A 27,409-nucleotide genomic window follows, 5' to 3' on the forward strand; every position below is an offset into this window, starting at 1 on the left:
CGGGACTGTACAAACGGGATTTAATCTGTGCCAGCGCGGGGAAGGGACGGATGCACCAGCTGCCCTGGAGCGGGTGGGATGCTGCCAGCTCCGGGCGGGCAGAGTCGTGGCCTTGAGGGGCTGGGGAGGCGATGCCGGGCACAACAGCCAAAATTTGCCAATCCAGACCCCGCTCCGGGATGAGCTGACCCCTGCCTGCACCACGGGGCAGGGGAGCAGGAGGAACCGGGGGGGAGGACGGGGGTGCTGCAGCCCTCCGGCAGCTACGTGGCTACAAACCCCTGATTTTTTGCTCCGTCTTTGAGACATTTTTCCTTGGACAGCCCGAAAGGAAGGGCTGGAGCGCGGAGGGGTGCTCAAAGCTTTTGTTTTTATCACCTACGCGATCCTGTGTCGGGTCCCGTATGCGGGGGCTTATCCAGCTGCTGCTGCTTGTCTCGCTGGCTGCCGGGGGGACAAAGAGGGTCACGGCCACCGAAACAGGACACCGACAGCCGCTGTGTGTGCCCCTGGCCGGGGGTGAGCTGGCAGCATCCCTGCCTGGGAATAAACACCCCCGCAGGCAGCGCTGGCTCGGGTGCCCTGCCGCATGGGACACGGATGCTCCTGGGTATCTCGCCTTGGGGGGGGCTCCAGGGCTGGGGTTTGGGCTTGTTTGTCCTTTGGGGACAGGAGACGGGTTTTCGTCAAGGATAAAACCTGCCCCATCAGCCTCCCCAGCACGCAAACACCCTGCCTGGGTCTCCATGAGGGCTTCCAAGGGCAGATTCAGGGCCAATAAACCCCCAGGACCTGAGCCGGGTCCCCGCAGAGGCATTTGGGTTCCTCGGCGTGGCGCTCTCCCTTACTCTCCCAGCCAAATTATTTATTTTTCCCGTTCCCTGGATTATCTTTATCCTATTGCCCCAATAATGTCAATTTGGTGTTGAAAAGCACTTGCTTTCTGCTCCGCACGTGGGATGATGATTTTCTGTAAGAGTAAGAAGGGAAGGGAAGGGAAGGGAAGGGAAGGGAAGGGAAGGGAAGGGAAGGGAAGGGAAGGGAAGGGAAGGGAAGGGAAGGGAAGGGAAGGGAAGGGAAGGGAAGGGAAGGGAAGGGAAGGGAAGGGAAGGGAAGGGAGAGGGAATAGACTATTTCAGTTGGAAGGGATGTACAACGATCATCTAGTCCAACTGCCTGACCAATTCAGGGCTGAGCAAAAGTTAAAGCATGGTATTAAGGGTGATGTCCAAATGCCTTTTAAGGACTGCCAGATTTGTGGCGTCGACCGCCTCTCCAGGAAACCTGTTCCAGCGTTTGACCCCCTTCTCGGTAAAGAAACACTTCCTCATGTCCCGTCTAAACCTCCCCTGGCACATTTTTGAACCCTTTCCTGAAGGAAGCGATCCGTCCTTCCAAAGAAGGACTGTGAGAAGCACCAGCATTTATCCTCGTGCTTAAATTCAGCCCAGCCCTGTGCTTTGGATGCTTCTGCTGCTTGAGCTCTGCTCATCTGCTGGCCCAACCCCCCTTGAAAGGCTGTCACCGGCCTCAGGACTGTTCTGCCCGATAAGCATGCGTTCGCGGGTGGAGACGGGGTACCCAGGACTCTGCTTCTAGCCCTCAGGAGTACCCAGGATAAAATATCTGGCCCAGGTTGCCCAGAGAAGCTGTGGCTGCCCCATCCCTGGAGGGGTTCAAGGCCAGGTTGGCCGGGACTTGGAGCAACCTGGGCTGGTGGGAGGTGTCCCTGCCCAGGGCAGGGGGTGCCACTGGGTGGGCTTTAAGGTCCCTTCCCACCCAAACCATTCTGTGACTCTATCATTCTATGATTTTCATCTTTATTAATGCAAGGAAATGGCTGAAACGATTCATCCTCATTCAAACCGATCCTTGCACAGCTCCACCGACGCCAGAGCTGTGAGAGCTGGCATCGCCCCCGAGCACCCCCCAGCCCTTCCAGGCAGCAATATTCCCCTTCCCTCCTTCTGCGACGCTTTCTCCGTGAGCCTGCGACAGAAAACAATCCGTCTTGCCAAACGAGACCATGGCAAGCACCGGCATTTATCCTTGTAATGCTTAAATTTGTACGTCTGTGTCTGCGCACGGCCGGTCCCTCTGGCTCTGCATTATCTTATTGACCCTGTTTAGCAGGACGGTGCTGCCCCATTTATCATCAAGAGCCCATGCCGGCTTTGCCGGAGCCACGGGCTGTACGAGCGGAGCAGCAGGTTGTGTTTCTGCCCATACAAAGTGCTTCATCACCCTCAGAGGCTGGGTGATGCCCTCCATCGGCCACGGCAGCCCACCTCCCTCCTAATAGCCTCCTCCTCCCTTCAGACTAGATCCGAGGTAGCAGTCTTCCTAAGGGACATGGAGATACTCGTTAAAAAAAATAAAAGACCCTGATAGCCACCTCCCTGCTCATCGTCTTAGAGCTAATGGCTGGGTGATGGGCAAATAACGTGAAGATAATCACTCTTTGTCCCTCTTGGCTGTTTTCTGGTGTAGAAGACTCTTGTTCTTGGAGCTCAGAGCAGGGTTTGGACCACCTTCAACCCCCTCCGCTCCTGCCCGGAGCTGCCTGTGCCGCAGAGAAAGCAGAGAGAGGTGGCAAGGAAGGTCCACGAAGAAAGCATCTTCCAGAGATCTCGACCCAAAAAAGGCCAGCCAAGGGGGGCAGGCCATCCCTGCCTGGGGGGCAGAAGATGGGGTGCTGTGGTGGGGTGGCCCTGGCTGGATGCGAGGCTGGTTGACCCCCTCCTCAGCTGGGCAGGGGAGAGAAAAATATAACAAAAGGCTCACGGGTTGAGATAAGGACACGGAGATCACTCACCAGTTGCCATCATGGGCAAAACAGGCTCCACTCAGGGAAATTAATTTAATTTATTGCCAATTAGAAGCCAGAGTAGAGTACTGAGAAATAAAAATGAAATCTTAAAACACCTTCCCCCACGGCTTCCTTCTTCCCGGGCTCAACTCCGCTCCCCATTTCTCTCCCTCCTCCCCCCGAGCGGCGCAGGGGGATGAGAACGGGGGCTGTGGTCAGTCCCTCACACCTTGTCTCTGCCGCTCCTCCCTCCTCAGGGGAGGACTCCTCACACTCTGCCCCGGCTCCAGCCTGGGGTCCCTCCCGTGGGAGACAGTTCTCCATGAACTTCTCCAGTGCGAGTCCTTCCCATGGGCTGCAGTTCTTCACCAACTGCTCCAGCGTGGGTCCTTCCATGGGGTGCAGTCCTTCAGGAATGTACTGCTCCAGCGTGGGTCCTTCCATGGGGTCACAAGTCCTGCCAGCAAACCTGCTCCAGCACAGGCTTCCTACGGGCTCACAGCCTCCTTCGGGCATCCCCCTGCTCTGGCGTGGGGTCCTCCATGGGCTGCAGGGGGATCTCTGCTCCACCATGGACCTCCATGGGCTGCAGGGGGATCTCTGCTCCACCGTGGACCTCCATGGGCTGCAGGGGGATCTCTGCTCCACCGTGGACCTCCATGGGCTGCAGGGGGATCTCTGCTCCACCGTGGACCTCCATGGGCTGCAGGGGGATCTCTGCTCCACCGTGGACCTCCATGGGCTGCAGGGGGATCTCTGCTCCACCGTGGACCTCCATGGGCTGCAGGGGGATCTCTGCTCCACCGTGGACCTCCATGGGCTGCAGGGGGATCTCTGCTCCACTGTGGACCTCCATGGGCTGCAGGGGGATCTCTGCTCTGGCTCCTGGAGCACCTCCTCCCCTCCTTCTTCATTGACCCTGGTGTCTGCAGAGTTGTCGCTCTCACGTATTCTCCCTCCTCTCTACCGGCTGCTGTTCCACAGGGCTTTTTTCCCTCCTGCTCAACTATGTTATCCCAGAGGCTCTACCACCGCCACTGATGGGCTTGGCTTTGGCCAGTGGTGGGTCCCTTTTGGAGCTGGCTGCATTGGCTCTATCGGACGTGGGGGAAGCTTCTGGCATCTTCTCACAGAAGCCACCCCTGTAGCCCCCCACCTGACTACCAAAACCTTGCCACACAAACTCAGTAGAGGTGCCCTGGGAGACGGGATGCTGCACCATCCGTGCCTCACACAGCACAAGGTTCCTGCATCTCTCCCCTGGTCCCTCCCGTACCCCTCTCTCCTTCCTGGGGGCAGTTTTAAGAGCAATATCCCAGGCCTTTTTACCCCTCTGGCCAAGAGTCCTTGGATAAAGCCATGGACCAAACACGGTTATGAGAACCAGCCATGCTTGTCCTGACTGCATCTGAGCATCCCTGGCACCAGGATCAACGAGGCTGGCTTTTAAGCATCTCTAGCAAGCCAAGGGCCAGGACCGACCGGGTGTGTGTGAGCAGAGACTAATTAGACCAGCCAGGTGTTTGATGGAAAGCAGACATTGCTGCAGCAGGTCCCCAAAATGCAATTACTGCTTTTAAACGGCCCCGCGGGGTGGCTGCAGCTTCCAACGGCGATGCCAGGCCCTGCAGGCAAGGTTTGGCTGTGCAGATAAACCCGGCGGATAATGCCACCGCGGTGTCACTGAGTAACGTTTTGCGAGGGGAAGGAAGATTTCAGGTGGCAACCCAGCGAGTTGTCCGAGCGAAAAAACAAACACCGCCCAGGTCTGGTGCCGAGCCGCTCGCGGATGGCAGGAGAGGAATGGAGGTCACCCGGCATGGAAAGAGGGAAGCAGCCGAAGTCCAAGCACCTCGGTTCCCCGGCACGCCTTTGGAGAGCAATGTGTGTCAGGGAAGCGATGCCACCGCTGAGCGTTACAGCTGAGGGTCCTCCATCCCTGGGTTTGGGTCCCAGGGTGGCCTGAAATGTCACCATCCGTCCCCTCCCAGCCTGCCTGCAGCTGGCGGAGGCAGGACGGGACGCAGCGAGTGCTGAGGTTGCTTTCCTCATTCGTTGCTATTTAACGCAAGCACTTCCGAAGCAGAGAGGGACAAACACATCCCTTTTTGTTGCAGGTTTGGGGTGCTGGGGGGAGCGAGGAGCTTTGCCCTGCTCCTGCCCTTCTCCAGCCTCTCCTGCATCCCACCCATCCCTTTTCCACCTGCAGAAGGGGGATGGAGACGGGGTGTGGGAACCGGCAGCTGGCAGCAGGAGGAGGATGGGGTTGACAGCTTTGGATGAAAGACAATGAGGGCGTAAAGCGTTCTTTGGCTGTTTTCCCCTTGACTTTCCGCAGTGGGTAAAAGACTCTCCAGTCCTTCATCTTTCCATGCTGTGCCTCATGGCAAAGCACATCGGTCCCTTTCTCCGTGGCTCTAATTGGCATCTCTGCTCTGTGTCAGGTTCTTGGCTGCTCTCAAGAATGATGAGGAATTGATTTTTTTTTTTTTTTTGCCTCTGAAGCAATCAAAGGGCTTATTTTTAAACTCTGCTTTCCTCTAAAGAATCCTATTTTTCTTCTTGCAGAATCTAAATCCTTGGATAAATAAGATCCTTGCAAAGATACTATTTCTGACCTGGTCTAATCTGTTTGAGTCACTTTATAGTGTTTGGCTGCATGGGGAGAATAATTAATGCTCGTGCTGCAGAAATCAGTGCAGGAAGGTAGAAAGAGTCATGAGAGCCAAAAGCCGGTAAAAGAAGGGGAAATATAAACATTCAAAGTCCAGGGTCAGCGGGACTTCAAGTTGTTGCTGCAACCTTATCTCAGCCCCTTGGGCTTGGAGGACTCTGCCATCGGCTGCTTTTGTGGGACACCAGGGAAGGGGACCCAGGTTCACTCAACCTGTTGCTGCAGCTGGGACCATGAGCATGTTGGTGCCTCTGCCAGGTCATTTCCCGACAAACTGTCCCAAAACTGCTGCGTGGAGAACAGGATTCGTTTGGCGGAGGGCGAGAGATGATGCTCGTTAACTTTGCTTCCCTGCTGCTGAAGCCAAAGCTGTTTGCTACAGCCCATTGTCCATCAGCATATGGCCCTGGCATGGGCGAACCATGGCCAACACACCCATCGCCACCCTTGGCCAAGGCAGGGGTTGATCCAGGACAGGCATCCTTGGTGCAGCTGTGCGTTCCTGATGGCATCATCAACCCTTTTCATTTGGGAGAGTGAAATGGGAGCAGGGTGTATGGGTACAAATCACCTCCTGTCCACAGCAGCTCCAAGAAACTGCCCCTGGATAAGGTCTTTCTGCCCTTGGAGACCGCTAAGCTATTTCTGAGCTGTGTTTGCTTTACTCTGGGGGATACTGAGTTCTTATGGACTACTCAAATCACTCAATTTTACGTCAGTCCTCCATCAACATTTACTACCCTATTGCCATGGTTATATAATTACTGCTTAATACTTGGGCAGTCACCAAAAACAATTCCTGATAATAATCACAAGTTAACGGAAATGTCATCTCCTGGATTCCCTCCTTTGCCAGCGGCCACCTCAGCTTTCTGGGTAAGAGCCTAATTCTGCACCATCAGCACATCAACACCGGGGGCAGTCCTTGATTTCTGCAAGACGCCGAGCCCCGGGAGCAGCTGACATTTGGTCTTCTCTGGTGCTGGGTCTCACGAAGGCAGAAGCCACCAGCATGGCTCTTCAGAGAATAATAGAATGTGTTGGGTTGGAAGGGACCTCTAAAGGCCATCTAGTCCCACCCCCCTGCAGTGAGCAGGGACATCTTCAACTAGATCAGGTTGCTCAGAGCCTCATCCAGCCTGGCCTTGAATGTCTCCAGGGGTGGGGCCTCCACCCACTCTCTGGGCAACCTGGGCCAGTGTCTCACCACCCTCAGTGTAAAGAACTTCTTCCTCTCCTGCCCAGGATGTGCTGCTCTGCTGCTGCTGCGGCTTCAACCATGGCACATGGGATGTGGGACATGATTGAGGTGCTGGAGCGTGTCCAGAGAAGGGCAACGGAGCTGGTGAGGGGTCTGGAGCACAAGTCTGGTGAGGAGCGGCTGAGGGAGCTGGGGGTGTTCAGCCTGGAGAAGAGGGGGCTGAGGGGAGACCTTCTGGCTCTCTACAGCTCCCTGAAAGGAGGGGGTAGCCAGGGGGGGTCGGGCTCTTCTCCCAAGGAACAGGCCATGGCACAAGAGTTGCGCCAGGGGAGGTTTAGGATGGATATTGGGAACAATTTCCTCCTGGAAAGGGTTGTGAAGCATTGGAAGAGGCTGCCCAGGGCAGTGGTGGAGTCGCCATCCCTGGAGGGATTGAAAAGCCGGGCAGACGTGGTGCTGAGGGACGTGGGGTAGTGGTAGGTCCCTTCCAACCAAGACGGTTCAATGACTCTATGATGCTCAGGCACAGTGTGGCCGGCCCCTAACCTCTGGTTAGAAGCAGAGCTGCTTCTGTAATCCTGAGAGGGGTAATTTGAGCAAGTCTGGGCAGACGTTTCTTTTATACAAAGGTGCTGAAGGTACCTCTGTGTCATATCTCCAGCTTTTTCATGACTCCAAGGGAATGCCAAGTCATCTGGAAAACAAAGGGACGGAGCTGCCCAGACCAGCCGAGCCGTCCCTCAGGGTAAAACCATTACATGAAAGTGAAAGGAACATCTTTTCTCCTCATCTAATACACAGCTCAGGTTGGCGAGATGATAAGTAAATGAATTGCTGTGGGGCGCCGCAGGTGTGGCACAATTCTGAGATGTCCAATAGTCTCCGTGCCTACCTGGAGGCAAAGCACCTCGTGCTTCTGTGGCACAGATGGAGAGAAATGAGCCCTTCCAGGAGGAGTTTATCTCTATTAGCTGAGACGTGTCATGTCCTAGAAACACTCTTTTCTCCTCCTTCCTCCAAAAAGAGCCGAGGCCACCGACCCAGGGAGGCGTACAGATATATTTTGTCTTGTCAGGCTAACCTCCAGGTGTCCTCCAGGCACTGCTTGTTGGGGTTAACTAGACCAGCAGGTCCCAGGCTCTTGTGGCCAGCAGAACACCCCAATCTCAACCCATCCTCCTTTGGCCCTGGACACGCGACGGAGCCATGGGCAGGCATGGCTATTGGGTAGGTGTGGACTGAATGGATGGTGGAGCTGGAAAATGTACTGAGAAGAAGGTTGCAGATGGGCTCTGGGGGCAGGGAGAGCAGGACTGTGTGGGGCAATGCCCTAGTAGCGTGGAGGAGGGAGGAAGGTCCATCACATCCTTTCCTGAGCAACCGTCCTGCCAGAAGAAGCTGTCCCACATGGAGCAAGGGGTTTTTTTCAGTCAGCCAAAGAGCGGTCCTTGAGACAGAAGGATTTCCCTCCCCAAGATCATGATCTGCAATTAAACCCCCATGTGGGCTGCGATGTCTTGCTCCTTCTCTTTCTCTCTCTTTTTGCAGCAAAGATGTAGTATACACAGACATGGCATTGTGTGGGCTGGTGTCACACCAGTCTTGTCTCTTCTTCAGGGTCCTGGAGCAGGACAGAGGTTGCAATGCTGCATTTGCACCCAGGACGAAGCCGCTTCCCAGGATCCCATACTCCAGGGAGTCCCACTCCACTCCGTGGCACCTGGTGGAGGCTGATTTCCTTCCCTCAGCCCACCTCATTTGGTACTTCCCTGTGCATCAAAGCAAAGGACAGCGATGGTCTTGGCACCAGGAGCATCTCAGCTACCTTTACCACTGCTGCATAAGGCTGTTCCCATTTGGGAACACTTGTTCCCACTTTGGGAACAAGGGGGATGAGACTTTTCAAGGAAGGTCTGGGAGTTCTGGTACTGTTGTGTCACATCTTGCAGATGTTATCAGGATACTTAGCGCTGTTCTCAGCTGTGCTTACGGTTTGGAGCTGTGCATCAAGGCCCTTGCTGTCCTAGCTCCTGGTCAAGCTGCAGCCAAAGACACCTAGACTGCGTCAGCTCTGCCAGGGGAAGAGGAAGGGGAGATGCAGAGATACCACGCCAAACATCACAACCCAGAGGCTGTCGGGCATAGCCCCAAAGACCCTCAGGTGTTCGTACCCATCCGTTGCTTGAGAACAGCCACAACAAACTGGAGGGAGGAACTGCGTCCAGCTGCTGTCTGCTCTAAGGCATTGAGTACGGTTGAGATCCAGAGCCTGGATGCAATCCGACCTGAACACGCACTTTTCCATAAGCAATCTGGAGAGCAGGAGATGCTGGCCTGGAGTAGATGCTCCAGTCTGTGCCCCATCAGCCACACGGACACCCTGGTTGGGTCTCAGCCACCGCCTCTGGCTGTCTTTAACTTTGGGTTTAACCTTGGTTGCGTCTTTGCATTCTTGCACACTAGGCAGCGTTGTCCACCCGTGTTCGATCTGGTCTCCCCAGTGGCCGGTGTCACAGTAAACGGCAAGTTTGCTTTGCAAACCGATCGATAATAAGGTATTTAAACGGTGCTGTGTTGAGGTAATAGCATTAGAGAGTCTGTAGCGAATTAAGGAAATAACAACTGGCTTTATTAAGGAGCTTAATTCAATTACATAGGCAGGATGGTTTAAGCTTCAGTCCTGAGCTCCACACCCACGGCTCTTGGAGCAGGATGCTTGGCGGTGGCAGCAGGAGCAGGCAGCCGAAACCAACTCCGGTTTCCCTGGAAAACTGGAGCATGGTGTAATGATGGAGCCCGCAGGACAAGCGACAGCCTCCCATCACCTGGAGTACGTACGCTCAGTGTCGGAGCGGTGGGAGAATCAGCAGGGCTGAGGCTGGTGGGGCTGGGGAAGGACAGTCCTGCCCCAAACTGGGATCAGCTCTTCCCATGTCACCCCGGAGAGGTGTTTGCTAATCATCCCATGCTGAGATGGAGCCTCTACCCCTCCCAGTCTGTCCCAGAATTTCTCTCATCTGAGGCTGTTCCTCCAGTGCTTAACCTCACCGTCCTGTGTCACATTACCTAGCCTCACCCTCCCCTGCCATGTCACCTAACCTCACCTTCCTGTGCCATGTCACCCAGCCTCCCCTTCCAGTGCCGCTTCAGCTAACCTCGCCCTCCCATGCCATGTCACCTAACCTCACCCTCCCATGCCACTCTCGCCCCATCCCTGCCTTGTCCTGGTGAGCCCAGAGGGAAGAGTGGGCTCTTTCCCTCTGCAGAGTCTTCTCACCGGTGCGGTGGTGCCCACCTGGTTACCAGTTCTGTTTGCCCACCCTCCGTGCACATTGCAACGTGCTCAAACAATCTGGGCTGACACACAGCAGAGGTTTTCCAAAGTTATCCAAGCTCAGAGAAGAGCTTTGCCCATGACCCAACCTGTTTGACTGCAGGTGGTATTTTCTGCTGGTGGTTACTGGTATGGATGCAGCCAACAGCGCAGGGACAGTAGTAAGATATTCCTTCAGCTTGTCTCCCCCATACAGAGCTCCTAAACATGTAGGAGAAGTTGGCACTGTCCATGGATGGGTGCAATGGAGATGTTCTCTCAGGATCCTTCTGGTCCAGGACTGCAGCTGACCCAAGGGCTAGCAGCCACGACATGTCCTGGGGGGGCTGGGAAGACGGAGGGAAGCAGGAAGGGTGAGGCAGCACCTTGGGAAGCATCAGCTCTTCCCAGCCACCGTGGTGGGACTCCATCACCACATCCAGGGCAGCACCCAGCGAGGATGCTGGTGACAGAGTCAGGGTGAACACCTCCAAGTCCCAACTCAGAGCACCGGGCTCTGCCTCTCTCAGAGTTCAAACAGCAACAGGGAGGCTGCTCTGTCTCCAGGACACCGGGGACGAGAGCTGAAACGCTCACCCTCCGCAGCAATAGCAGTTTCATAAACACTCTGACAGCAATGGTGAGGGACATCTGCCTAAGACACGTAATTGAATTTTATGGTAGCAAGTGGATTAAGGGATCTGAAACGGAGAAGTTTTGAAATCATAATAAGGCAAGGCAAGAGAGATTGCACAACCTGATTCCGCTGTGGACAATGGAAACAAACAGATTAATCCCTGGGAGGACGGGAACCAAAATATCTGGCAGGCAGTGAGAGGGGGTCATGTTTACACAACTTGAACTACGCTGCTTGCCTCTCCCGCCTCTGCGGAGCTGTTGAAAACCCCATTTTGGGTCATCCGAGCCATTCTCTACCTCCTTTGGCAAGGGAGGCAGTTCCAGCAGTTCCCCAGCACCCTTTGAGAGCCAGAGCCTGCAAGTCTTGACGTGACTTGAGAGGTTTTTGGGAGGCTGATAGCACATGCCTCATCACAAAGGCAAGATCAGCTGTAGGGGCATCCTCCTGCCCTGGATGCTGCCTCCAAGCATGACTGGGAGCAGAAGTCCTTATGATGGACACGTACGATGGATCATTTCTCTGCTCAGACACCCCCGGCTGCCGGCAGCCAGAGGAAGGACTCCCTGAGCCAGACGTTACATGCACGATGACCCACCACGGAGGACCTGTCCCCCATGAATCAGCCTGGCTCTGTTTTGAACACCTGTAGACTTTTTGATGTCTTTGACGCCATTTAATGACAGATGTGACATGAAGAAGTACTTCCTTGTTTGTGTTTGAAGCCTGTTATCTTCTCCCCAGGTTGAAAGTCCAGCCACTCCGGATAACACTGGGACATCCATCTGTCGGGCTGTTTGTCAGGACTGAAGTACTGACTTCAGGGAAAGAAAGGCAGCTGCAAGAGATGAAGGGGCCCAATAAATGTGTGGTGCTGAGCACCAGGGGTGGGGAGGCGAGTTGTCCACGCTACAGCACAACAGGGAATAGAAACACGCTGCAAATGAGTAAACTAAGCTTGTGAATTAGAAGACATTCGTAACCCAAGAACGGCCGTTTTCAGCCCACTCCAAGGCTCATCTTGACCAAATGTGTCCTCTCTAACTTCAGCAGTGATTGCTCAGGAAAAGCACGTAAGTCCGGGGTGTTACCCAGTGCCCACTCCAACTATGGCTCCTTGAAACGCAGTTCGGTGGAGGGTGGATAAAAGTGACATACACCGCTCTGGCCCAGCTCTCAGACATCGGCTGATGTGCTGGGAACACGTAACCGGGCCACGCGGACCTTGTCCTCCCACCATCGGCTGTTCTTCTGCTCTTCGTTACGGTGCAGGAGAGCCGTCGGCGCTTGGAGGTCATCTCAGATCTTCCCGCACCACAAATCATACCCGCATTTTTAAAGCATGAGTCCTCGAAAGGGATTTCCCTCAGGTTTTGAACATTTTTACTCTTTCAGCAAGAAATGGCCTGCCTCAGTCTGTGGTGCTGGCTGGTGAAGGAGTTCCTCCAGCTTCTTTCACGACTCCCGTTGGATCGTTACACAGAGACCGTTCTCCACATTCAGGCAGAATCGTTCTGGAGCAAGATGTCAAGAAATAGTGTTTTTAACCCTGAATTAGTTCAGATTCTGGGGATGGGATGGGATGAGAAGATGAGAAGATGAGACGAGGTGGCATTGGGTTTCACAGGGCCCTTGATGGTACGACCCACTAGCTCCATTCCGTTCTTCATCAAAAGCCTCCCCCAAAGGATGGAAGCTGCAGCAGCCAAAGGTGGCATCACCTTCTGGGAGGTAAAACCCGCGGGAGCTGGAGCAGGGAAAGGATTCCTTGCCCTGACGGGATGTCCCAGCTCTCCCAAGTGTCAGCAGGATGCACCAAACATGCTCGGTCACTGATTCCCACCTGGCAGGACCAAGGATCCCATTTCCCCCCTCTTCCCTCTGTTTTCATGTCTTCTCTCTGCAGAAAAGACGTTTTCACTCTGCTGCCTTCTGGAGTCCTGCTTCTTCTACAAAGAGGGGAGTTTAATTGTTTCTTTACTAAAACGGGATGAAAAAATAACAGCCCCGCACAGTTTCATCCTCCTGAATGAAAACGTCTCAGGGAAGCTGCAGTCTTTATTTTGTTTTATTCTTTTACACTCCCCAGTGGCTCACGCATCTACCCGACAACAATTTAATTAGGAGAGTCCTCGCTTCCTTTCACGCATGGAGGAGCCGCAAAACAAAGGAGAGCAACAGTTGTATGAAATCATCTCATTCCATCCTCTTCCAAGATGGAGAAAAACAAGAGGGGGTTTTCCTTGCTGGGTGGCGGGGCGGTGGAGAGGCTCATGCTGTGAACAACCGACGCTCAGCTGCTCTCATCGCTTCTAAATATTTTCCTTACGTTATTCCGGGCTTGCACGGTACAAAGGACATTGCTCACCTCTTCCAGCCCCTGAGATTATTTTGCCCAAAAACCTGCTGATATCTCTACCAGCGACTCCCACGTGGGTGCCTGGGGAGCATCACCCAGGTCCCTGGAGCCTTGCCCCGGAGCCAAGGTGGCAGAGGGTGATTCTGCACCGCGGGGGGGACGGGGGACATCCAGACCTTCACAGCAGGATGGCCTGATGAGCCTCTTCCCATCATCCAGCTCTGCCGAGCACCGTCCTCCGCTGAGGACAGGCTGAGTCATGTTCCAAGTGGAGACAGCATCTGCAAGTGCAGGGAGTTCTCGTGTGACCCCGCTCCTCTTAGCTTTCATCTCTGACACGACGTGAAATGGAGTCTCTAAGGACCAGTTTATTATATTTTCTTGGAAATTTCACCGCCCAAATGCGTTTGATGATTGAGAGAACGCGGGCAAGCCAAGCCTGGGCCAGAGAGGCTGGAGAGCGCCAACGTGTCCAAGTTACGTACTAAAAGGGCAATAATTATCTCTCCAGTTCCCCAGAGAAATTAATTCCTCCAAGCATGGCACTTGCAATGTATTACTCAGGCTACTGGTGCTTTCCACACATAGCCCTTCAGGAGGGTGCTTGGGACAAAGCTGGCAGGAACCTCTTTCCGTCCTCTTAGCCAGGCTGGAGCCGTTTCCCGGAGATGCTCCGTTACTTGAGGGAGGCTGGGATGCCAGGGATCGTAACAAGAGGAGATGGCCGTGGGCATCAGAGGCATCCACATGGGGCTAGAGGGTTTTGGGGGAGATCTGTGCCTTTGTCTGGGCTTTGGATCTGAGCCCAGAGCAATTTTGTTGCCCAGCCCCCCTGGATGGGGTCTCCATGCTCTCCAGGCACCACGAGCACGTGCAGGTGCCAGGACGCAGTTTGGGACCTTCATCTGGAGGGGGGACTCCTGCCCCAGCCACTGCTCCCAGCAAGGGGAGGACGTTTTCAGGCAGGTGCTGATAGCATTCCTCCTCCGTCTTTTCCAAGCCCTGTCTGGAAATGAGTCAACAGACGCACTAGCCCATCCATCACTCTGTCCTCCAGCCGCCCGCGGAGGAAACGGATGCAGTGGGGTGAAGTCTGTTTAGATTTGCTAAAAGCATATCCCTCTTCCTGCCTCGCTCCCTGTTTACGAGAGGGGACAGGGCAGAGAAAAGACGCACCTGGACTAGGAGGTGGAGAAGGTGGCGATAGCTCGTGCCCCTGGGGAGGCTTTTGACTAGGATAGCCTTGCTTCTGCTGAGCGAGGATGCTCCGTGCCCCGGGCACAACTCAATGCAACCTCGTTGCGGAAAGAAAATCCAGGTCGCAGCATCCACTTTCCCGTCTCTTTTCCCCCAGCCAGGATGCAGAGGGTTGACACAGTCTGCCAAGCCCACCAGCAGCCTCCAGGTCTGCCCCAGGTCCCTCCGGGCTGGATGGGCTCGGGGAAGCCCCGCTGCCACCCTTGTCCCAGGCAAAGCGCGCTCCGTCCCCTCCAACCAGCCCAGAGAGCTCGAGGAGGTGGCAGACACAAGGCAAGAACTATCGGAGTTTGTGTCTCCTAATGAAAAAAATGAATCAAGTAACCATGGTAACGCCCAGCAGGGAAACCATGGAGACCAAAGTAATGGCATGGGGCAGCAGGTACTGCTGGGAGGGAAGTTGTCCCTGTCCTAGAAGGGCGCCGAACGTCCGACCCCCCCGTAAAGCCCCATGGGGTGAGAGGGGGAGAAGTGGCTCTGTTGTCTCCCAAGGTGGTGGAGAGCAAAGTCCTGGGGACAAGCGAGCCCAGTTAAAAGCACAAGGGTTGGCACTGGAGGAGACAACCCAGTGCCAAGAAGCACCAGCAGCGCTCGGGGGGCCGGGAACGGCCGGGCCTGAGGCTGGGATGTCCGTGGAAATGCCGCGACCCCAAATCAAGCAGGGACCCCCGTGAGGACGGCGGAGCAGGGCCGGGGAGGACGGTCTCACCCCAGGACTCGGTGTTGGGCAGAGCTGGAGGCAGGACCACAGCGGATGTGCTCAGGGATGCTGCCAGCCCGGTGTCACCGTCCCCATGGGGTGAAGTGTCCCCTTGCACAGACCGTCTCCTGGGGACGGGGTTTTTGTGCTGTGTGTCTCCGCGAAGCTCAAAGGCTCAAAGGTGGCAGCAGGGTGACAGCCCCTTCCTAACCCTGCTCATCCCAAACTGCAGAAAATGTCCAAGCATCACTTTTCCCTTCACCCGCGCAGCGCCAGCGTCCGCCGGGGAGGCTGCAGAGGCACTTTGTCCCCATCCTCAGCCCCGCGTGTCGTGAGGCTCCAGCTCTTCCAGTGGGAAATGCTCCAACATCTCCGTTTCCCGCGAGCGGAGCTTCTAATTTCAAGACAAAAGCCACCTGCCCGCCCGCTAACCTCCCCCAAATCCAGCAGAACCCCAGCGATCCCAGTGAATCGGCGTTGTTTTATCCACGGCTCCAGCCCAGTGACGACTCTTTCAACGCCGGTGTGTGCAGGTGCCCATTCTGATCTGGGCTTAAGGTAAATGTGATCTGCAGCCCTTGTCCATGAGGTACCTCCCACCGGCGGCAGGCAGGAGGGAAACAAATGGGCTACTTTACTCACATTTAATCCATTGCCCTGGGAAACCCGCTCTCTGAAGCGGCCGTAATTGAAAGGAGGATGCTCACAAGAGCGATGCTGAGCAGAGCAGGGTAAATAAGGGATAATTTGGTTTAGCGACTGAACCGAGGAGTCAAAATCCCCACAAGTTATTCTGGGAAGAGGGAAATTCATTAAGCCAGAGTATGTGGAGCATAACCTGGTTTGGATTTTCCTGTGCCTCCTAAAGGGGTATGCCGGCTGTCTAAAATGGAGAAAAAGGAGAAAGAAGGAGTTTTATTGTGTCATCCAAGGAGCAGGAGGTGCGGTTGGGGAACCAGCCACAGCCCTTCGAACCCCAGCAGCATGTGGGGACAAGGCAGGGAGGTAAATGCTAAATCTCTTCCCCCTCCAGCAGCAGGTCCAGATGGAGATGTTGCTCCATGAGCCCAGCAGACCATCTCCCGCCGTGGTCTTGAAGGACCCGGAGGCGCATGGAGGCTCCCTGGGTACCACCAAGGGTACCACCAAGGGTACCCAGGGACACCATGACTCTCTGGTTCATGCGAGGTGACACCGGCAGCAGCATCCGTCCAGCAGCAAGCGAGAACAGCTTGTTCGAGAGACCTCCCACCCGGGAAAACATCTGTCCTACCAACGGAGAGACACGCAAGGGCCTTGGAGGACGATCTGAGAATCACTTTGAGCTTCCCATTGAGGGTGTGGGGTTTAACACGTTTCCCCCTGTCTGCAGAGAGCAGCATCTTCCGTGCAGACAGCCTGGCGAGTCCAGAAGAGGCGGGTACCCGGTATCAACCTGTCTGCTACATCGCATCTGAAGGGGATTAGATATGCACAGCATGCAGCCATCTCTTCCTTCTTTTTTTTTTTTTCCTTTTTTTTTTTTTAATTTTCCCTTTGTCCTTTCCCTTTTTAATCATTTTGCACGCTTTAGGGATTAAACGCCGTGTTAGAAAATCCATGCTAGGCGTATCTCGTGTCCCTGGAAGAGACGACACGATGCCAACAGTCTATGTGCGCTGTGAATAATGTCTATATTTTCCCAACAAAGGAATGGCACATGGTAAGATTTGAGAAATACCGCTGGCTTATCTGCCCGGTGGGAAGGAAAATGCATGTTTCTGCTGCAAGGTTAACGAACGGCTCCCAGCCCCGCGCTGCTCGGTATTCCCCTCGACGCGCCCAGAGCCAACCTTAAATCCTTCCTGAGAGCTTTTTGCCTCCGACGCGATGATGGATGGGAGAATAACGGCGGGGCTGAGACGCTGGTGCGGAGCGGTGGCGCATCACTTTGGGGACGATTAAGCAGTCTGTGGTTTAAGGCAGAAATAGCAACAAGTTTTTTTTTTACCTTTTCACCCCTTTGCATCATCCCCCTCCGCCCCAGGGTGCCGGTGTGATGGATGTACGGTCAGGGGATGGATGGGGACACGGGCACCACCTCTCTACCCAACAGGGTCCCTATCTGCAAGGGGCAACGATGACCCAGAGTCAGGAGTTGCCAGAACATCCCCAGTCTTTGGGGATGTTCATCCCCAGCTGCAAAGTCCTTCCCGCAGCGTGCTCAGGCTCCTTCCCCCATCGAAATAAAGATGAGGGAGAAAACTTATCACAGCGTGTAATGACCTCTCCTGGGGGGAAGCGACTGGGAGCGGAGGCTCTTTAATCAAGCAGGCACAGGCGGGTGGAAAGAGCTGGCAATTAAAGTTGGAGATGTTCAAAGATGAAGGTAGGAATAAGATCAGAGCTTCCTGGGACAACCTTTCCAACAGGATGGATGTTCAGTCCCATCCCCTTAGGAAACCTCCCTGGAGGCTTTCAAGGATGAACCGTGGAAGGGCTCTGTGGGGGCAGCTCAGGAGGTGCCTCTCCTTACCCTCCATCAGGACATGGACCACCCTGGATGTCTGCATGTGGAACATGGTGGAGAAAGGTGTTAGGACCCGGTGCCCAGCCTGGTGCAGTGCTTCTGGCACCCACAGCCCCCTCCGTGCTCAGCTCCCAACCTCTTATCACAGAATGGTTAGAAAAGACCTTCCAGATCATCAAGTCCAACTGTTAACCCAGCACTGCCAAGGCCACCACTACCCCATGGCCCTCAGCACCACGTCTGCCCGGCTTTTCAATCCCTCCAGGGATGGCGACTCCACCACTGCCCTGGGCAGCCTCTTCCAATGCTTCACAACCCTTTCCAGGAGGAAATTGTCCCCAATATCCATCCTAAACCTCCCCTGGCGCAACTTGAGGCCGTTTCCTCTTGTGCCATGGCCTGTTCCTTGGAAGGGGAGACTGACCCCCACCTCACTACAACCTTCTTATCTTCTCCCCACCGCTTGGGCTCAGACATCTGCTGGCCCCTGGCCTGGGCATCACATTTAAATCCCTTTAACTGTGGCCTGCGCTCCTTTAGGGCTGAGCAAGGTGCAAACCCTTTGGTTATCATTATATGAGCATCAAACGTGATATCCAGGTCTGAAGGCTACACAGCAGTTCCAGAGAGGAGGACGTCGTCCTGCTTGATGTGCATGACATTAGTCCTAAAGAGCTTCCCCAGCTGTTCTCCTAAGGACATTTTTTGGACTTCCATGCAAAACTGAAAAACTTTTGAGGAAAAATCCCCTTCCTGACTGCAGCTACTCGGGAAGATGCTGGGGTTGGGTTTCTGCGTCCAGCAGGTGTTCCCTGAGCCCCAGGGCTAAGCTCTGGAGGAGGCAGAGCTGCTGTGTCCTGGCCATGGTGAGGAGATCCTGCTTTTACATCTGTGAGGAGCTGGGAATTGGCTCTGAACTCAGGTGAAAGGTTGTCCTCTGCCAAAGCAACCCTACGGGGAGACCTCACCTAACCTCATCTCCATGCAGCTTCCCCAAACATCTGGAGAACCCAGAAAGATTTTGCTGGGATTTTTCTCTCTTCTTTTGGCTCAAAATACAAACAAATCATGCTGAAGACTCAGCTCTTTTCACATCTTCCCTGTTGCTCTCCATATTTTATTTTATTTTTGTCTTTTTTCCTTGCTTCGTAGTTTTTCCAGCTCTGGGAAAGCCGTGGAGCAGTGAAAGGGGCTGTCAAAGCTGTTTCCTAAAGACAAAAAACTAAGACCATCTACTTGTTTAAGAGCTGCTCCTGGATTTCGCTTTCTTTATCCCCCGCCGGCTCCAATCGCCCTGGTTGAATCTTGACCTTGCATTTTCAGCCGTGGCTTGCCTTTTGCGCTCCCCACCCCAGGGCAACTCTGTTCTTTCCAGCAGAGCTTCCTCCAGGCCCTCCCAGACGACTCCCGCGATGGGCAAACAGCTGCGCTGGAGCTTGTTTGCCAAAAAAAAAAAAAAATGAAATACGTGATACGGGGTCTCCCCAAATTGCTCGCTGCTGGGTGGTCTCGGGTAGGGTTTGCACCTTGCATCATCCGCAGCCAAAGAGCGGGTCCCTACAAGCAACGATGCACGAGGGGCTGCCCAAAATAAGACGGGGGGGGAAAGGAGGGGAAGTGGCTGGGAGAGAGGAAAGAAGTCAAAGGATGGTAATAAGAGGCATAAAACGATGGAAATAAGATGCCCCCAAAGTTTCCTTATCTGCCCCCAAAGTTTCCTTATCTGCCCCCACGCCCGGGGGGCCCTGCGAGCCGTGCACGTAACATTGTGCCACTCTCCGCTGTATAATATATATTATATATATATAATATATAATATAACAAGTCCCCGTTAGGGAAGAGGCTCCTCCTTTCCCAGGGTGCTGTAGCATCAAGGACATATTAATGAACAGTCCCATTTAATTACTTCCCCTCCGCAGGACAGATGGCACGGGCAGAGGGGGCGGGTGGGAGACAGATGTTCACGGCGAGCCCACAGCAAGACGTTGGGGGTTCCCAAGCCAAGCCCCAGCCCCAGCAAGCAACTGGGAGATACTGGAGAAGAGGATGGTTCTGCCCAGACCCCAGCAGTGCCCTGGGACAGCCGGGCACGAGCCCGTCCTGGAGCCCAAGGAGTCCCAACAAGGGTCTAGCAATTGCCATCACCAATTCCTAGTGCCCTCGCTGCGTAATTACAGGATTACGCTGATTAGAGAAAAGAGGGCAGATGCAAGGGGGAAGAAATGTGTTTCACTTAATACCGCTATTTCCCTTAATACCACAAATTTGCTTTCAGAGGCAAGAGAGGAGCAGCTGGGGACAGCTTGCTTCGGGGGGTGGAGAGCCTCTTGGGGACCTTTCTCCATCCCTCATCCCACCCCAGCCATGGACCAAGGCAAACCACGCTGAGACATCTCCCTCGCGCTCATCTCAGGCGCATCCGAGTACTTTGTAGCGTTCCTGCAGGGCATTTCGGTGCTGATGGCTCATTTCTGGGATATTTATGATCTCCGAAAAAGAAAATATATCGTTTCTCTCAGATGGTAAAAACGAGCCACCTTGCCTTTTCTACAATTAGAGAGAGTCTCTTGTTGGGACCCATCCAGGTTTCCTCCTGACGTCATGAGCATCCATCACCTGTCTGGAGCATAAAATATGTGAAACCATACAAATGCAAATACCCGGGCTGGGAACACGCTCCTCTGTCCCAAGGAACAGCTGAAAAAGTAAAAAGGAAAAAGATTGAGTTGTGCTTAAGGAATCAAAACGATTGCTCTGGAGGACTTAATTAAAATCCAGGAACGAAATATATTTAGATACGCTGTCAGTCTGAATTACCCCGAGTGTGTTTGACTTTCACATGTTTAATTAAAGTTCTTTGCACGACGGGCTGCGCAAATCTCCCAGCTCAACTTTACAAGCTCCCGGAACAGATGCTTTAAGAGTGAAGAGCTCTCAGAGGCATTAAAAGTTAAAAGAAAACTCCCCCCAAAATGGGAGGAGCGCTGCATAGGAGGGGCGGGACGGAAGGGTGTGTTTTGGGGAGGTTTTTTATTTTCTGGGTATCGATTGATACCATGGGGCCCCGCTCCAGGTAGGGCTGCTGTGATGGGAGCTCACAGCAGATTCCCCCCCGCTCCCCATCCCGCCGAGGTTTGGGGGAGATGCCCCGTTCCCGCGTCCCCATCGGATGCTGCACTTGTGTTTCGGCTGGGACAGAGTTAATTTTCTTCCTACTGCTTGCTGCGCTTTCAGATCTGGTACGGAAGGAATGTCGATAGCGCGTATTGTTTTAGTTGTTGCCAGGCGATGTTTATGTTTTTCATGGACTTTTTTTTCAGCTGCCCATAGGAGCTGAGAAGGAGCGTAGACAGAAGGAGGGAACGGCCAGCGGAATATTCCGTACCATAGGCGTTATGCTCGGAATATAAACGGGGTTCGCTGCGGGGAGGAGGGTACTTGCGATCACTGCTGGGGACAGTGCCAATTCACCTGCTTACCTGGTCTTGTATATTCTTTTACCATTATTATTATTGTTATTGCTATTTTCCTTCTCTGACGTTGTCCTATTAGACTGTTGTTAACTCAACGCACAAGTGTTTTTTTTTTTATTTCACAGAGTCACAGAACGGTTTGGGTGGGAAGGGACCTTAAAGGCCAGCCAGTGGCACCCCCTGCCCTGGGCAGGGACACCTCCCACCAGCCCAGGTTGCTCCAAGCCCCGGCCAACCTGGCCTTGAACCCCTCCAGGGATGACGGGTGCCTCCCTTTCCCCTCCTTTTCTCCCTCTTCTCCCTGAAGAGCAGGTGAGTGAGTGGCTGTGTGGTCCTACTTGCCGGCTGGGGTTAAACCACGAGAATTTGGTACCCGCCGTCCGCGGTGCCCGCATCCCTTCGCCCCGACAGCCTGGCGGTGAGGCGGCAGCGGGGACAGGCAGCATCACCGTCCTGCCCTCCCGACACCCCCCGGCCTGGGAGAGGGCACAGGTGATGTTGTTTATTCGGGGCCGAGATGCTCGTGCCAGGCAGAGCCACACGCCCGGACGGTGGCCCCACGTTCTGAGGGGGAAAAACCAAACTCAGCGATGCCAAAACCTCCCGGGCCGGGCGCCAAGGCGGGTTCCCCCCGCTCCAGCCGTCCCCACGCACCGTGTCACCGCCGTCACCCCCGCGCTGCCTGAGAGCCCGTGCTAATTATCCCCGTGTTTTAATCTCCCTCTCCGCTGTTTTCGCCTTCGCCACTTGACATTTGGAGCTGTGTAAACACGCCGAGCCGTGGCAGACTTTGTGCTTTTTTCCCCCACTCAGCGGCACTGCTGTGATCACCCCCGTGCTGGTGGCGGCCGGCGGCACGTCAGCCACAGGAGCATCGCCGGCGTGGCACCGCCGTGACTCCCCCCGAAACGCCCTGTGTCCCCCCGAAATGCCCTGCCTCCCCTCTGCTCCCCCCAGCATCCCCCTCGGTGGGTGGGAGCATCATCACCCCCAGCCCTGCTTCCCTGGGGGATTCTTGCCCCGAAGAGCAGATTTCCTCTGGAAAAGGCTCACTTGGAGCATCCTGAGGCTGCACATTTTCTGGCTGGGGGGAGAGAGGAAAACATTCACTCCCGACCCGCTCACACCGAGCAATGCTTCTTGGCTCACTGATGTTTTTGCAGCCCCTTCCCAGTGGCCAGGAGTCGTGCTGGCTCTTAGCAATGAGCTTTTCCTGATCCCATAATTATTTTTTTTCTAGCAGAAGGCAGCTCTGCCGTGCCATGCACGGCCACAGGCACTGATGCTTCCCACGCAGTCACCCCCCGGCCGGATTGGACATCTCCCTGCCTTGCTGCATCCTCAGCAGGGCTCTGAAATCATCAAATCACAGAACGGTTTGGGTGGGAAGGGACCTTTAAAGCCCCCCCAGTGCCACCCCCTGCCCTGGGCAGGGACACCTCCCACCAGCCCAGGTTGCTCCAAGCCCCGGCCAACCTGGCCTTGAACCCCTCCAGGGATGGGGCAGCCACAGCTTCTCTGGGCAACCTGGGCCAGGGGCTCACCCCCCTCACACCAAAGAATTTCTTCCCAATATCTCATCCAAATCTCCCCTCTTCCAGTGTAAAACCCTTCCCCCTCGTCCCACGGCTCCCCTCCCTGCTCCAGAGTCCCTCCCCAGCTTTCCTGGAGCCCCTTGAGGGACTGGCAGGGGCTGGAAGGTCTCCGCGGAGCCTTCTCTTCTCCAGGCTGAACCCCCCCAGCTCTCTCAGCCTGTCCTCCCAGCAGAGGGGCTCCAGCCCTCCCAGCATCTCCGGGGCCTCCTCTGTACCCCCTGAATCATCTGTGGAAGTGTGAGTGAACCCAGATGATTCTTCTGCACTTCCCATCCCCACCTGTCAGTGCAGACACCCCACCGCCCTGGTCTCCACACCATGCAACGTGTGTCCCGCGGGTATCCTGGGGGGTGAAGCGAGCCCACTGCATCCCAGCCTGGGTCCCAGAGCTCAGCTCTGGGTTTTCCCAAAACTCTGCTCACGGCAGGGGAACACCACCCAGGGAAACCATCCCCAAGCACAGCCTGTCCTCTCTGGATGCTGGGCTGCATCACCAAGGACGTCACCAGCAGAGATCAAGAAGTCATTATCCCACTCTACTCAGTGCTTGTCAGGCCACGTCTGCAACACTGCGTTCAGTTTTGGTCCCCACTTTGCAAAAGAGATGTGGACAGGCTTGGAGAGGGTCCAGAGAAGGGCCACCAAGATGATCCAAGGACGGGGGAGCCTGCTGTAAGGCTGAGAGAACTGGGTTCACCCTTGAGAAAAGAAGGCTTAGGGGAGACCTTATCACCACGCTCCGGTGTTTAAAGGGGGGCTACAAAGAGGATGGAGGCTCCCTTTGGACAAGGAATCACTTGGGAAAGATGAGAGGTGGTGGGTACAAGTTACTCCTGGGGAGATTCTGACTGATACAAGAGGAAAATTTGTCACGATGAGAACAATCAGCCGTTGGAATAATCTTCCCAGGAAAGTGGTGGATTCCCCACCGTTGGACACTTAAGATTCCGCCGGGCAGCGTGCTGGGCCATCTTGTCTAGACCGTGCTCGTGCCAAGAAAGGTGGCACCAGGTGATCCTTGAGGTCCCTTCCACCCTGGGGTTCTACGATGCTGTGATTCTAGGTTTCTGTGATTCTATGACTTTGGGGTGCTGGCCCCCATGCCTCGCAGCTCTCTCTCTCCTCCCCAGCAGAAATGTCCCCCCTGGGGAAACCAAACCAGCCCCCCCAGGCGAGAGGACGGGCGCTGAGCATCCCCCCTTCTTATTTATTCCCGCAGCATCCCCGGCGCAGAGCGAGCGGGAGACAGTCGGTGTCTGTGCCACGGATCATTTCAGATGAACACTTTGCATTTTCGGGAGGGCTATAAAACGCTCGAGCGAGCCTGTGCCCGGGCCGCCCCTGCAGCCGTTACCCGCCGAGCAGACAATGAAGAAGACACAACCGCGCGTGTTCCCCTAACGGCAGGACGGAGGACGGAGGCGGCTCAGGCTCCCTGCCTTGATTGCTGGTGCAGGTAACCCAGCACCGAGCGCACCAGCACCGCCGGGGAAGGGCTCTGGTTTGCCTCCGTGCAGCTGGACTTTGCACAGAGCTGGGGATGGGAGGAGAGAGGGTGCTTTTTTTCGCGTTGGGAGTGGGAAAACAAACACTTTTTTCTTACGCATCGTCTGTTTTATGCAAGGATCCAACAGCCCTGCCCAGCGCCAGGCGCGCTCCGTGCCGCTGGCTGGCTGAAAAACGCAATAAAACACATCTCCGGCCCAAACGAGCTCCGGTCTAAACACGGAAAGGTGGGGAAAAGCCAACGTCACCGGCTCGGGGAGCCGGAGCACGGGAAGATTAAACAAGTTGTCAAAAGAGGGTAAAGAGCATCGGATCGATCCCGTAAACATCCACCTGCCCGCTTCCGCAGCTGGAAAAACACGGCAGGGGCTGTAAGGGTGGGTGCGGACACGGGTTAACCCTTACCAGGTTAATCGGTGCCGGCGGCTGTGCCGGCCAATGCCCCGGCTGGTGGCGAGGGGGGACCCCACCTTGAGGAGGGGTCTGAGATGGGATCTGGGAGTAGGCAGGGTGGGGAAGGGGCAGGGGGGGTCCGAGGGAGGTTTCCCAGGGGCAGAAAAAGAGGAGGAGGAGGAGGAGGAGGAGGAGGAAGGCTTGGTCAGAGCTAATCTGGGTCTGGACAAAATCAACCCGCGTTTGCAAAACACCGAGCCTGACTTAATTAATGGGACACGCTGGAGGGTGGGAAGAGTGCTGTAAACAACCCCGTCATTTATCCCTGACATCTCTGCTGCGGTGGATCACAGAACCGCAGCATGGTTTGGGTGGGAAGAGACTTTAAAGGCCATCGAGTCCAACCCCCTGCCATGAGCAGGGACATCTTCAACTAGACCAGGTTGCTCAGAGCCTCGTCCAACCTGGGAATGTTTCCAGGGATGGGGCAGCCACCACCTCTCTGGGCAACCTGTGACTGAAGGGATGAAGGGAATAAGACAGGCAGGGAAGGGTTTGCCTTCACGTTCTCCCTGCCTGTGTGAAAGGCAGGAGTCTCTGCTAGTACACAGGGTATACTCAGATTTTCCAGACAGGTTTGACCAAGACCCAAAGGAAAGGCTGTGAGAGCCACGTGGATGGGCTGGGCCGTCCTCCTGTGGCTTCGGAGCTGCTTGGAGGCCAGCGGATAAAGCAAGCAGAGGTAGGCATGGGTCCTCTTCCCAGCGGAGAAGAGGTGACGGTGGGGCTCTCCACAGCTCTGTGCTCAACAGCACTCACAGGCAACATGGAAAAGTGGCACCAAGCGGGCTGGGACACTCAAACCCAGCCTGCAGCCAGGCAAGGTGAAGAAGGAACTCCCACTGCAGGCTGCCTTGGCAGGAGATGGGTCATGAAATTCGACATCGATGAGTGCAAAGTAATGTACAAGGGAAGGAGAGAGCCACAACGGGCTTTAAACACGCTCTGGGTGATTGGAGAGGTGCCCGGGCTTGAGGGCAAACCTCATTTAGGGCTTCCCAGGAAAGCAAGAGTGAGAGAAAGAGGACATCACTTCCAACAGGGCATTTGGGGGTGTCGAAGGAAGACATCGCTTCCAACAGGGCATTTGGGGGTGTCGAAGGAGGACATCACTTCCAACAATGAGTCTGGGGGATGTTCTAGGAAGACATTACTTCCAACAGGGCATTTGGGGGTGTCGAAGGAGGACATTGCTTCCAACCGTGTGTTTGAGAGTGTCATGCAGCTCTGGAAAGCACGTCCCAGGGAAAGCGTTGTGAGATGGCATGGGGTGGAGTGGAGTGGCTTGGCTGCCCTAGGAGGAGAGGAAGGACAGAGCAGGGCTCTTCCACCCAAAAAAGGGGCAGCTCAGGAGGGTGTGAGTCTGCAGGCTCGGGCCACATGAAGAGGAGAAATAGGAAATGTTCCTTGCTATGGGCTAGACCCATCCTAGAGCCTGGGCCTGACCCAGCAGGGAAATCATGGAAGTATAGAATCACAGAACAGAGCTCAGCGCCATGGCCCTGCACCAGCAGCCTGAGATGGGTGAGCTGAGACGAGCAGCTCCTCACCCCATCCTGCTCAAGAGCAGCCACCCCTCCAACGTGGCCAATGCTGCCCACTGGAGCAGCACCCCAGGACAGTGGCTTGCACACTGTGGTCCCCAAACCACAGCTGCAAGTAGGAATCATAGAATAGAATCGTAGAATCATAGAATTGTCTCGGTTGGAAGGGGCCTTTAAGATCGTCTAGTCCAACTGTTAACCCAGCACTGCCAAGGCCACCACTACCCCATGTCCCTCAGCACCACGTCTGCCCGGCTTTTCAATCCCTCCAGGGATGGCGACTCCACCACTGCCCTGGGCAGCCTCTTCCAATGCTTCACAACCCTTTCCAGGAGGAAATTGTTCCCAATATCCATCCTAAACCTCCCCTGGCACAACTTGAGGCCGTTTCCTCTTGTGCCATGGCCTGTTCCTTGGGAGAAGAGCGCGACCCCCCCTGGCTACCCCCTCCTTTCAGGGAGCTGTAGAGAGCCAGAAGGTCTCCCCTCAGCCCCCTCTTCTCCAGGCTGAACCCCCCCAGCTCCCTCAGCCGCTCCTCACCAGACTTGTGCTCCAGACCCCTCACCAGCTTTGTGATGAACCCAGTCCCCTGCAGACCTCTTTGGCACGCAGCTTTGCTCAGGGTAGAGGAGCACCTTGACCTGCAGCTTGGAGGAGCTGGTGTCCCCTTCCCTAGAGCTGTAGGAGAGTGCTCGGCACGATCCCTTAGGTTTAATGAGGATTTCACTCTTTCACTCAGTGACACACCGGTGACACTCGCACTGTCCTCATTGGTGGGCACCTCTTCCCAATCAGCCCTGTGACCATGCCCATGTTCCTCCTCCTGAATCCAGTGGTGGATCCCAGCAGCCAGCAGTGCAGATCCTGGACCTGGAATCACAGGGTGCTCCCAGCGACACCAGCATAGCCTTTGAGGTGGTGGCCCTCAAATTTCTGCCGTGGCAGCGCACCTCAGGGCTCCCGAGCATGTTTAATGACTGACGACATCGTACCGTCTACGCACCGCCTTATATAGTCCTCCCTGACACTTGGGATTTTATCCCTTCATCATCATTTTGATGGTTGGAGCTTTTCCAGCCAAGTAAAATTCTTGTGCAAAACGCCGGTCCCTGGAGCGCCACAAGTTTTGGTTTGTTTTTTTCAGTCTCTCAGGTTCGGTGACCTCTCGCTGGTGCCCGGGATGGGTCCCTGGGGCTCTGCTTGGCCTCTCTACAGAGCATCACGGGAAGGGGGACCTGCTCCCAGCACCTCCACCTCCAAGATATCTATCTTGGAACCAGCATGGCATGCAGGGCAGGGTGCTGGGTCCCTGCTCAGGGTGCCCCAGACCATCTCCTCCACCCAGGTGTTGTAGAAAAGCTTAGTCAAAACTTTGCAGC

The 27,409-nt window shown here is 55.2% G+C and overlaps 1 protein-coding gene across 1 annotated transcript in view; it reads left to right on the forward strand.

Annotated features, from left to right (window-relative positions):
- LOC134513764 (mucin-2-like) overlaps window positions 1-27,011 on the forward strand; it is a gene marked incomplete at its 5' end in the record, with an annotated part of 56,399 nt that extends 29,388 nt beyond the window's left edge. The window contains 5 exons of the mRNA XM_063330929.1: window positions 1,245-1,311; window positions 1,518-1,577; window positions 15,984-16,101; window positions 16,323-16,377; window positions 26,864-27,011. Of these exons, the coding sequence (XP_063186999.1) occupies window positions 1,245-1,311; window positions 1,518-1,577; window positions 15,984-16,101; window positions 16,323-16,377; window positions 26,864-27,011 (448 nt within the window). The remainder of the gene's footprint in view (window positions 1-1,244; window positions 1,312-1,517; window positions 1,578-15,983; window positions 16,102-16,322; window positions 16,378-26,863) is intronic.
- Between the last annotated feature and the right edge of the window lie 398 nt (window positions 27,012-27,409).

The sequence above is a fragment of the Chroicocephalus ridibundus genome, chromosome 3 (genome assembly GCF_963924245.1).
Source record: "Chroicocephalus ridibundus chromosome 3, bChrRid1.1, whole genome shotgun sequence".
Taxonomy (NCBI): Eukaryota; Metazoa; Chordata; class Aves; order Charadriiformes; family Laridae; genus Chroicocephalus; species Chroicocephalus ridibundus.